A 12,653-nucleotide genomic window follows, 5' to 3' on the forward strand; every position below is an offset into this window, starting at 1 on the left:
ATAACATTCAATGATTGTTGTCATGATCACCATTCCTAAGACTTGCTTTACATTCTGGACATATCAAATTGAATTTAAATTCCATTTGCTGCCATTGTGGGAATTAAATCCATGTCCACTGACATTCACCTAGACCTCTGAATTACTAACCCAGTGATAATGCCAGTAGGCCACTGTGTCCCTCTGCGAGCAAGAGTGTTTATTTTTTACAAGAATGACTTTAATAGATAGATAGAAAAGACATTCAGGCCTACTTTGTGTTTGTAAACTGAAAGACTCTATACTTCATTAGAAGTTGACCACTTTCATTGAAGTTATAATAAATTTTATTTTAAATTGTATTTGCTGAAATTATTTCAGATCCATTTATGTTTACCCTGAGTAATATCTTTCAGGTTTTTGATTGCCACTTCCTAGCCAATGAAGTGAAATATACTCATAATGGTTGTCCAATTCTTGATGAGGATCAAGTCATGCTGAGGCTCTACAGGTAAGTGAGACATGGGAATGGGGAAAAAAAATGTTTGGTCATTCGTAAGGAAGCCAAGGCTTTTGGATGAACAATAAAAATAGCATCAATCAGAAAATCTTGACTTAGTATCAATATCACAAGTGAAACTTAAAAGTTATTGAATTCAAAAGTTCACATTTTCGAAGAATTGAAGAAAAGCTTGACAGTAAGCATCACTCAATGTTTTTCAACATTGGCAATGGGAGGACAGAGGAAAATCAAACACAGAACTGTAGAAATTATGCCTTATTAAGAATAAAGTTGCTTATCCTTCTCTCTCAGTTAATTTATTTGTATAACCCACTAATGGCTAACCATGAGAGGGGATGGGCAAGTGAGCAGATCCTGTTGACGTATGATCGTTGCTCTGAAAATGTGGGTGAGAAGGAGAATTTCTCCTTTGACTCTAATCAGTGGCATGATGACTCAGTGGTTAGCATTGCTGCCTCACAGCACCAGGGTCCCAGGTTCGATTCCAGCCTCGGGTGACTGTATGCATGGAATTTGTGCATTCTCCCCATGTCTGCGTGGGTCCCCTCCGGGTGCTCCAGTTTCCTCCCACAGTCACAAAGATGTGCAGGTCAGATGAATTGGCCATGTTAAATTGCCCATAGTGTTAGGTGCATTAGTCAGAGGGAAATAGGTCTGTGTGAGTTACTCTTCAGAGGATCGGTGTGGACTTGTTGGGCTGAATGGCTTGTTTTCACGCTGTAGGGAATCTAATCTCTGGCTACCATCCATGGAATGAAACCAGTCGGACTGCCTGGTATTGATCTCGGCACCGGCTATGACAATGTTAAACGCAGCCTTGTATTCCCTGTAAAGCCTGCAAAAGCTTCTGAGGGCTAATGCTGAAATTGGGATAGATGTGCCACCGAATAGTCAAGCAACAGCCTGATGTTGTCATACTGACAGAATCATAGCTTACACACTGATTTTATGTCTGGGACAGAGAGTGCTGGAAAAACACAGGTTTGGCAGCAGGATGACAGAAAATCAGAGTTACAGTTTTGAGTCCAATGACTCGTCATCCGAACTTCCTGTGCAGAATTGGAGATATTCATCAATGTTTAGCCCTGTTTGTGATGACTCCAATATTGACACACTTCCTGTCCAAATGAAGCAAGGCCTGAACAATAGCCAGACTTAGGCTGACAAGTGGCAAATAACACTGACATCACGCAAGTCCAGATAATGAGCATCTCCAACATGAGAGTATCTAACTATTTCCCCTTAACTTTCAATAGCGTTATTATTACTGAATCCCTCACGAAAAATATCCTGTGAGATACCATTATCCAGAAATTAACTGGACCAACCATATAAACACCATAGCTATCAGGGCGGATCTGATGCTGAAGCTTGTAACTCACCTCCTGACTCTCCAGAGACTGTCCACAATTCAGGAGTATGATGGGGTACTTTTCAATTGCCTGGAAGGGTGCAGCTCCAAAAATACTCAGAACCTGACACCAGTCAGGACAAAGCAGCCTACTTGATTGGCACCACATCCACAAGCATTCCGACACCACCGATGCTCAGTAGCTGCAGTGCATACCATCTGCAAGATGCAATGTAGAAATCACCAAAGATTCTGAGACAGCATCTTCCAATCCCCTGACCATTTTCATCTCGAAAAACAAGTGCTGCAAGATAACCTGAAATTTCCCCTCTAAGTGATACACCACTTAAGACTTCATTGCCATTCCTTCACACTCCTTGGGTCAAAATCCTGGAATTAATTCCTAGCTGCACTGCAGGTATCCAACATATCAAAGATTTCAGTGGCTCAAGAATACAGTTCCCCACCATCTTCTCCAGCTTCACGAGGAAGGGCAAAAATGGTGGCCTCACAAATGATGCCCACATTCTCTTGAATGAATAAATAAATGAATGACGAGGTTAAGTAGGCCAAGACTGGTTGTGGGCTTTGGGTTTCTTACCTGCAATTAACTTAAGTTTGCTCCGGGGGAAGAAGTTTGTAAGAACCCTAGGCTGTTGTTGTTTTTTCTGTCACCAGTAAAATATCATCTTTAGTTCACATTATGTGTTAAATTATCTTTTAGCCATTACAACAAATTACCATATTGCTCTTTTCAGTTTTAATTCATAATTTCCCACTTCTTTTCTTTTATGATACAGATTTACAGAGACAGAAACCTTCACAGAAACATTCATTTTAAAGGTTCACCTGCTGGATTCAGACTGCAACATCATTCAGCTGGGCTCGACATCATTGGAAGTCCCTGAGTTTTATGGTTTTTCTAATATAATCGATAGGAATGTGCTTACATTTGTCTATGATGTGGCGATGAACCTTGATTGTACTGTACACATTACTACTCAGGACACATTACTGCCAGCATATGGGCAACTTGTCATGGGAAAGCCTCCAGAGGGACCAGTTCGTGGTGACCAGCCAAACAGCTTCCTCCAAATTATGAAAAAATCCAGTGAGTTCATACTCTCTGTTGCATTATCATTTGAGCTGATGGAAAATTTAAAATGTAAAGCTTTTCTTTGAACAGTAGAGTTTACTGAGAATTCTAGTTTAAAACAGGATGACTGTTTTATCATGGAATCACAGATGGTGATATAATGCACAAGAAGGCCATTCATTCTTTGTGCTTTTACCAGTTGTGTTAGCTACTCCACTACTATCTAGTGCCAATCTCCTGGCTTTTCTCCACAACGCTGCATACTTTTCCGATGGGGAAAAAGAAATTCAGTATCCTAAGTCCTGGGCTTTTGGGAGTGGGTAAGCTTATGTAGAATGTGCATTCATTGAATAGGGCCTAGCGGTGAGGTGGGTGGGAAGTTAGAGTGGGGGGAGAAGAGATTTAAAGATTTAAATTGATAGTGAGTAAGGAAATTCTCAGTGGTCTGACAATTTCAATCTATTAGCATCACATTCACAGGATTTTGGGATTTAACTGTGGGTGCATGAGTTTCCTAGAATGTACCATTGAAGCCAAAGTGAGACCTTGGTTACAACTGTTAAAAATTCACATGAATGCCGAAACATTACAGCATAGTTGCTTGTTTAATTATGTGTAAATCAGTGTGCCTGTTCTGAGCAGTTATCTTTATGGCTTTATTGGAGACTCTCAACATTTTGGTGTTCACATTCACCACTTTGATGGTTTGTACGTCTGATTTCAGTTTGGAGTTCTGATCTATCAGGAATGGGTTTCAGTCTCTTGCTGTTTTAGCTTCAAAGCTGAAAAATGTGTTGCTGGAAAAGCGCAGCAGGTCAGGCAGCATCCAAGGAGCAGGAGAATCGACGTTTCGGGCATAAGCCCTTCTTCAGGAATGACTCCAGCATCTGCAGTCCTCACTTTCTCCCTGTTTTAGCTTCAATCTTGGATGACAAACAAGATGGTGAGCAGTATCAACAGCACCAGGAGTGGAAGGAGAAGCACCAGATGGATATTGGCATATTTGCTGGGATAGATATGATGGAAGTTTGCAAACAAAGGTGGCTTTCTACTGGTGCAGGAAACCATTAACTGCACAGATTAACTGTCCTTAAGGCACAACAGTTCATCAAGGACTGTTTGTGAACAGCAAAAAATACACTCTGCCAAAGTAGAGCTGGGGTGCAAACATTAAAAAAAATCCCAATATAGCTCTGCACAAGACTTCCAGGCAGCTGCTGTGCTGCTTTTGTTGGAACTTACCCTCCCACCTTAGTCACATCACAAATCAGAACAAAATTCCTGGAAAAGGTTATTGACAACACTCCTGAGGAGCACAAATGACATTCTTGTGGAAACATTGTTTCTACCTCTGCACTCTGTCTTTCTGCAGAAAAAAATCCTTGTGAAGTTTTCCTCTTGGATGGAATTGGAAGGGGATTAATATACTGGCAGGGAGATTTGCTAGAGCTGCTTGGGAGGATTTAAACTGTGGGACCCAGGGAGATAATGACAAAAGAGATCAATCTGAGACTGGAACAGTTGAGAAAATAAGTGAGTCAAACAGTCAGGGCATGCAGGAACAAAACAGAGAACAAGCTAGGACTATAAATTAAACTGCATTTATTTCAATGCAAGAGATCAACAGGGAAGGCAGAAGAATTCAGGGCATGATTAAGAATATGGGACTGGGATATCATAGCAATTACAGAAACATGGCTCAGGGATGGACAGGACTGGCAGCTTAATGTTCCAGGATTCAAATGCTACAGGAAAGACAGAAAGGGAGGCAAGACAGGAGGGGGAGTGGCGTTTTTAAAGAGGGATTGCATTACAGCTGTACTGGGGAGGATATTAACAGAAATACATTCAGGGACGTTATTTGGGTGGAACTGAGAAATAAGAAAGGAATATCACTTTAGTTGGATTGTATTACAGACCCCCTAATAGTCAGTGGGAAATTGAGAAACAAATTTGTAATGAGATCTCAGATATCTGTAAAAATAATAGGGTGGTTATGGTAGGGGATTTTAACTTTCCAAACATAGACTGGGACTGCCATTGTGTTAAGGGTTTAAATGGAGAGGAATTTCATAAATGTGTACAAGAAGATTTTCTGATTCAGTATGTGGATATACCTATTAGAGAAGGTGCACAACTTGACCTACTCTTAGGAAATAAGGCAGGGCAGGTGACTGAGATGTCAGTGGGGGAGCACTTTGGGGCCAGCGACCACAATGCTATTAGTTTTAAAGTAGTGATGGAAAAGGATAGACCAGATCTAAAATGTGAAGGTCTAAATTGGAGGAAGGCTAATTTTGATGGTATTAGGAAAGAATGATGCCTTCCAGCACATCTCATCCAGCGCTTACCGTGGCTCCGCCCTCCAACTCCACTCCTCCACCCACAATAAGGACAGAACCCCGCCCCCACCCCCTGTTCTCACCATTTCTACCACCTACAAACCAACCCCACCACCACAGATATTTCCCTCCCTACTCCATTCCGCTTTCTGTAAAGGTTGTTCCCTCCGCAACTCCCTAGTTAGGTCGACTCCTCCCACCCACCCTCCCCTCCTGGTACCTTCCCCTGCCACCGCAGGAATTGCAAAGTCTGTGCCCACATCTCACCGCTGATATCCGTCCAAGGCCCCAAAGGAGCCTTCCACATTCATCAAAGTTTCACCTGCACTTCCACACATCATTTACTGTATCTGTTGCTCCCGATGTGGTCTCCTGTACATTGTGGAGACAGGATGCCTATTTGCTGAGTGCTTTAGAGAACATCTCTGAGACACCCGCACCAGCCCCACTGCCCTGTGGCCAAACACTTCAATTCCGCTCCCATTCTGCTGAGGACATGCAGGTCCTGGGCTGTCTCCATTACCACTCCCTTACCACCCAACACTTGGATGAAGAGCGCTTCATCTTCTGCCTCGGAACCCTCCAAACCCATGGCATCAATGTGGATTTCACCAGTTTCCTCATTTCCCTCTCCCCACCTTATTCCAGATCCAACCTTCCAATGCAGCACTACCCTATGACCTGTCCTACCTGTCCCCCCATTTTTCTTCCCAAATATCTGCTCCACCCTCCTTTCTGACCTATCATCATTACCCCCACCTCCATCTACCTATCGCGCTCTCAGCTACCTTCTCACCAGCCCCACCCCCCCTCCCATTTATCTCTCCACACCCTTGGCTTACAGCCTCATTCCTGATGAAGGGCTTTTGCCCAAAATGTCGACTGTCCTGCTTCTCAGATGCTGCCTGACTTGCTCTGCTTTTCCAGCACTACACTCTCGACTCCAGCATTTGCAGTCCTCACTTTCACCAAGAACATTCAAAAGCTGGTTGGGGGCAGATGTTCACAGGTAAAGGGGTGGCTGGAAAATGGGAAGCCTTCAAAATGCGATAACGAGAGTCCAGGGACAGTATATTCCTGTTAGGGTGAAAGGAAAGGATGGTAGGTATAGGGAATACTGGATGATTAGAGAAATTGAGGGTCTGTTTAAGAGAAAAAGGAAGCATATGTGAGGTGTAGACAGGATAGATCGAGTGAATCCTTAGAGTATAAAGACAGTAGGAGTATACTTAAGAGGGAAATCAAGAAGGCAAAAAGGGGTCATGAGAGAGATTTGGCAAATAGAGTTAAGGAGAATCCAAGGGTTTTTACAAATGCATTAAGGACAAAAGGGTAACTAGTGAGAGGATAGGGCCCCTCAAAGATCAGCATGGCGAACTTTGTGTGGAGCTGCAGGAGGTGGGGGAGATACTAATTGAGTATTTTGCATCAGTGTTTACTGTGGAGAAGGGCGTGGAAGACACAGAATATGGGGAAATAGATGGTGACATCTTGAACAATCTTCATAATACAGAGGAGGAAATGCTGGATGTCTTGAAACACAAAAGTGGATAAATCCCCAGGACCTGATCAGGTGTACCCTAAAACTCTGTGGGATGCTAGGGAAATGATTGCTGGGCCCCTGGCTGAGAGATTTGTGCCATCGAAAGTCACATGTGAGGTGTCTGAAGACTGGAGGTTGGCAAACGTGGTGCCACTATTTAAGAAAGGTGGTAAGGACAAACTATAGACCAATGAGCCTGATGTCAGTGGTGGGCAAGTTGTTGAAGGGAATCCTGATGGACAGGATGCACATGTATTTGGAAAGGCAAGGACTGAGTAGGAATAATCAACATGGCTTTGTGCGTGGGAAATCACGTCTCATGAACTTGATTGAGTTTTTTGAAGAAGTAACAAAAAGGATTGATGAGGGCAGAGAGGTGGACGTGATCTGTGTGGACTTCAGTAAGGTGTTTGACAAGGTTCCCCATGGAAGACTGATTAGCAAGGTTAGATCTCATGGAATACAGGGAGAACTAGCCATTTGGATACAGAACTGGTTCAAAGGTAGAAGACAGAGGGTGGTGGTGAAGGGTTGTTTTTCAGACTGGAGGCCTGTGACCAGTGGAGTGCCACAAGAATCAATGCTGGGCCCTCTACTTTTTGTCATTTACAAAAATGATTTGGATGCGAGCATAAGAGGTACAGTTAGTAAGTTTGCAGATGACACCAAAATTGGAGGTGAAGTGGACAGCGAAGCGGGTTACCTCAGATTACAACAGGATCTGGACCAGATGGGCTAATGGGCTGAGAAGTGGCAGATGGAGTTTAATTCCGATAAATGCAAGGTGCTGCATTTTGGGAAAGCAAATCTTAGCAGGACTTATACATTTAATAGTCAGATCCTAGGAAGTGTTGCTGAACAAAGATGTTGGAGTGCAGGTTCCTAGCTCTTTGAAAGTATAGTTGCAGGTAAAGTATAGTAAAGAAGGTGTTTGGTACGCTTTCATTTATTGGTCAGAGTACTGTATTGAGTACAGGAGTTGTGAGGTCATGTTGCAGCTGTATATGACATTTGTTAGGCCACTTTTGGAATATTGCATCCAAAGATGTGCAAGTTAGGTGAATTGGCCATGCTAAAGGATGGTGTGAAACTTGAAAGGGTTCAGAAAAGATATTGCCTGGGTTGGAGGATTTGAGCTGTAGGGAGAGGTTGAATAGACTCTGGCTGTTTTCCCTGGAGCATTGGAGGCTGGCGGTTTATAAAGGTTTATAAAATTGTGAGGTGCATGGATACGATAAATAGACAAGGTCTTTTCCCTGGGATGGGGATGGCACGGTGGCTTAGTGGTTAGCACTGTTGCGTCACAGCTCCAGGGACTCATGTCGATTCCAGCCTTTGACAGCTGTCTGTGTGGAGTTTGCACATTCTCCCTGTGTCTGTGTGGGTTTTCTCCCGTGTTCCGGTTTCCTCCCACAATCCAAAGATGTGCAAGTTAGGTGAATTGGCCATGCTAAATTATCCATAGTGCTATGTGCTAGTCGGAGGGAAATGGGTGTGGGTGGGTTACTCTTCAGAGGGTCAGTGTGGACTTGTTGGACCGAAGGGCTTGCTTCTGCACTGTAGGGAATCTAATCTAACCTAAAGTCCAGAATTAGAGAGCATAGTTTTAGGGTGAGAGAAGAAAGATATAAAAGAGATTTAAGGGGCACCTTTTTCACGCAGAGGGTGGTATGTGTGTGAAATGAGCTGCCAGAGGAAGTGATGGAGGCTGGTACGATTTCAACATTTAAAAGGCTTCTGGGTGGGTGTATGAATAGAAAGAGTTTGGAGGGATCGCACTGTGTGCTTGCAACTGAGTCTAAATTTAGCTTGGGATATCTGGTTGGCGTGGACGAGTTGGACAGAAGGGTCTGTTTCTGTGTTGTACATCACTATGGCTCTATGACTAGGGACAGGGGAAGCTTTGAGCTGCTCAAACCAGTTTTACTGTTCAATAAGATCATGGCAGGAAAATGACCTATGTCCATTTACTCACCTTTTACACCATGCCAGGAAGGCTTGCTTGATATCTACACCACAGTGTGCATCTGAGTAGCTTCTACATCATCCAGAGATCAAATGTCGATTGTGTCCACGGGGACATCATGTACAGATCTCGAGCATGGAGTGAGTAAGTGCAGGAGAATATAGTAAAATAATCCTCATCCTGATGGCCCCCTTTCCAGGCAAGTGCAGAGACCCTTGGTACACAGGCACCAACTATCACTATGTACTGAGATTCTACCTATCCCTGGGGTTGTGAATGATGTCTCTGGCTATATTGCCATGGAACTACTCCAAACAGTACCACCTGCTCTTGTGGAGGAGTTTTTTTTCAGAAAAATCCTTTGACCACAAGTCTGTCAGGCGGTAGTCGACAAATAATATCCTGAGAATCCCTGGGGAAAGAAGAAGCTCAATGCTGTTGGGTGGTTCCCTGAGCAGACTGTCAAAGTCATTTAGCAGCTTGGCTGCTGTTGAGAAGGGCACTACCCATCAGATCTTTCATGTTACCTGGACTCTCTTTGTAGTACTGCAAACTGCCTTTAAAAAGGCATCATAGATGCTTTCAGATTCCTAGCATTGAGGTGCATGACTTGCTGTGTTCTGACACCAGTTGAATGTTGAGGAAATGGAACCCCTCTACATTGTAGTACATTCTAGTGTTGACATGTTGACAGACATCTTGTCAATGCCACCTTGTATTGAGTATTCATGAACCTTGATGCTCACTCCATCTGCTCTTTTCCAGAATACAGAGCTTCAGAGAACTAATTTATTTAACAGTGGATGACAAACCGGTAGATATTGTAATTGCTGCCCATTCCAGTCTGGAAGGAGCTGAGGGATGAATATTCCTGGTCACAGTCATATTAAAAGTGCTATCTTTGCTGTGTTCAGGCAAGGAGATTTCTCCTTGAACATCCTGGTCAGTACAACTTCCAGCTGAGAGCCCTCATCAAAATGGTTTGGAGAGGGTGGACGCTAGGAAATTGTTTCCGTTAGGCAAGGAGACTAGGACCCATGGACACAGCCTTAGAATTAGAGTGGGTAAATTCAGAACAGAAATGCGGAGACATTTCTTCAGCCAGAGAGTGGTGGGCCTGTGGAATTCATTGCCACAGAGTGCAGTGGAGGCTGGGACGCTAAATGTCTTCAAGGCAGAGATTGATAAATTCTTGATGTCACAAGGAATTAAGGGCTACGGGGAGAATGCGGGTAAGTGGAGTTGAAATGCCCATCAGCCATGATTGAATGACGGAGTGGACTTGATGGGCCGAATGGCCTTACTTCCGCTCCTATGTCTTATGGTCTTATGGTCTTAAAATGTTTCCTTGCAGGCTCCCACTGGAAGTGTGACAAGGGTGATCAATGAGGGTAGAGCAGTGGATGTTGCTTACATGGATTTCATTAAGGCCTTTGACAAGGTCCCTCATGGTAGGCTCATCCAGAGGATTAAGATGTATGGTATTCATGGTGACTTGTCCACGTGGATTCAGATTTGGCTTGTCCATGGAAGGCAGAGGGTAGTGGTGGAAGGGTGTTTTTCCAACTGGAGGTCTGTGACTGTAAGGGATCCATACAACAACCTCTGCTATTTGTGATATATATATAGAAATGACTTGAATCAATATATAGTAAATTTGCAGGTGATTCAAAGATCGGTGGAGTTGTTAATAGGGTAGAAGGTTGTCAAAGGATACAGAGGGATATAGATCAGTTGCAGATATGGGTGGAGAAATGGCAGAAGGAATCTAAACGGGGTAAGCGTGAGGTGCTGCACTTTGGGAGATCAGATATTAAGGAAAAGTATACAGTTCATAGCAGTACTCAGAACAGCATTGATGTACAGAGGGAGTTTAAAACCATAGCTCCTGAAAGTGACCATTTAAATAGATAGGGTGGTAAAGAAAGGGTATGGCATGCTTGCCTTTATTAGTCGGGGAATTGAGTACAAGAGCCAGGATGTCATGTTGCAGCTTTATAAGGCTTTGGTTAGGCACACTTAGATTATATTATTCCATCCTGGCCGCCACATTATAGGAATTATGTGTAAGCTTTGGAGAGGGTGCAGAAGAGGTTTGCCACAATGCTGCCTGGATTAAAGGGCATGATTGCTAAGGCAAGGCTAGAAAAACTCAGATTATTCTCTCTGGAGAAGTGGATGCTGAAGGGTGACTTGATAGAAGTCTCTAAAATTGAGATGCATTGTTCAATGTCAGAAGTTTTTTCCCAGAGTTGAAATGTCTAAAACTAGGGGGCATGCATTAAAGATGAGAGGAGGAAAGTTCAAAGGAAATGTGAGGGGCAAGTTTTTTACACACAGTGGTAGGAGTCTGGAACGAGCTGCCGGGGTGGGGATGAAGACAGATACTATCAAGGCATTTAAGGGACTTTTAGATAAGCACATGAATATGTAAGGAATGGAGGGATATGGATCAAGGCGGAAGTGAGGACTGCAAATGCTGGAGATCAGAGACTAGATTAGAGTGGTGCTGGAAATGCACAGCAGGTCAGGCAGCATCCGAGGAGCAGGAAAATCAAATGATTCCTGAAGAAGGGCTTTTGCCTGAAACGTCGATTTTTCTTGCTCTTTGGATACTGCCTGACCTGCTGTGCTTTTCCAGCAACACTCTAATCTAGGATATAGATCAAGGGCAGGCAGAAGTGATTAGTTTAACTTGGTATCATGCAAGGAGCTTCGAAATCGACGTTTTGGGCAAAAGGAAGGGCTTTTGCCCGAAACGTCGATTTTAAAGCTCCTTGGATGCTGCCTGAACTGCTGTGCTCTTCCAGCACCACTAATCCAGAATCTGGTTTCCAGCATCTGCAGTCATTGTTTTTACCTAATTTGGTATCATGTTTGGCACAATATCGTGGGCTGTACTGTTCTATGTTCTAAGCAGTGTGTGCCATCTTGGAATGAAAATAGCATTTTGAGTACTGACTAAGGAGCTAGAGTTTGCACCCATAAGACCATAAGACATAGGAGTGGATGTAAGGCCATTCGGCCCATCGAGTCCACTACGCCATTCAATCATGGTTGATGGGCATTTCAAAGCTGAAAATGTGTTGCTGGAAAAGCGCAGCAGATCAGGCAGCATCCAAGGAACAGGAGAATCGACGTTTCGGGCATAAGCCCTTCTTCAGGCATTTCAACTCCACTTACCCGCATTCTCCCCGTAGCCCTTAATTCCTTGTGACATCAAGACTTTATCAATCTTGATAAATGCCTTGAAGACATTTAGCATCCCGGCCTCCACTGCACTCCGCGGCAATGAAATTCACAGGCCCACCACTCTCTGACTGAAGAAATGTCTCCCCATTTCTGTTCTGAATTTACCCCCTCTAATTCTAAGGCTGTGTCCATGGGTCTTAGTCTCCCTGCCTAACAGAATCAATTTCCTAGCGTCCACCCTCTCCAAGCCATGTATTATCTTGTAAGTTTCTATTAGATCTCCCCTTAATCTTATAAACTCTAATGAATCCAATCCCAGGATCCTCAGCTGTTCCTCGTATGTTAGACCTACCATTCCAGGGATCATCAGTGTGAATCTCCGCTGGACACGCTCCAGTGCCAGTATGTCCTCCCTGAGGTGTGGGGACCAAAACTGGACACAGTACTCCAAATGGGGCCTAACCAGAGTTTTATAAAGTCTCAGTAGCACAACGGTGCTTTTATATTCCAACCCTCTTGAGATAAACGACAACATTGAATTCGCTTTCTTAACCACGGACTCAATCTGCATGTTTACCTTTAGAGAATCCTCGATTAGCACTCCCAGATCCCTTTGTACTTTGGCTTTATGAATTTTCTCACCGTTTAGAAAGTAGTCCAT

The 12,653-nt window shown here is 43.7% G+C and overlaps 1 protein-coding gene across 1 annotated transcript in view; it reads left to right on the forward strand.

Annotated features, from left to right (window-relative positions):
* The window catches only part of frem1a (Fras1 related extracellular matrix 1a), a 313,938-nt gene that overhangs the window by 16,467 nt on the left and 284,818 nt on the right, over positions 1-12,653 (forward strand). The window contains exons 2-3 of the mRNA XM_043714338.1: positions 396-490; positions 2,654-2,964. Coding sequence (XP_043570273.1) covers positions 396-490; positions 2,654-2,964 — 406 coding nt within the window. The remainder of the gene's footprint in view (positions 1-395; positions 491-2,653; positions 2,965-12,653) is intronic.

The sequence above is a fragment of the Chiloscyllium plagiosum genome, chromosome 2, assembly GCF_004010195.1.
Source record: "Chiloscyllium plagiosum isolate BGI_BamShark_2017 chromosome 2, ASM401019v2, whole genome shotgun sequence".
Taxonomy (NCBI): Eukaryota; Metazoa; Chordata; class Chondrichthyes; order Orectolobiformes; family Hemiscylliidae; genus Chiloscyllium; species Chiloscyllium plagiosum.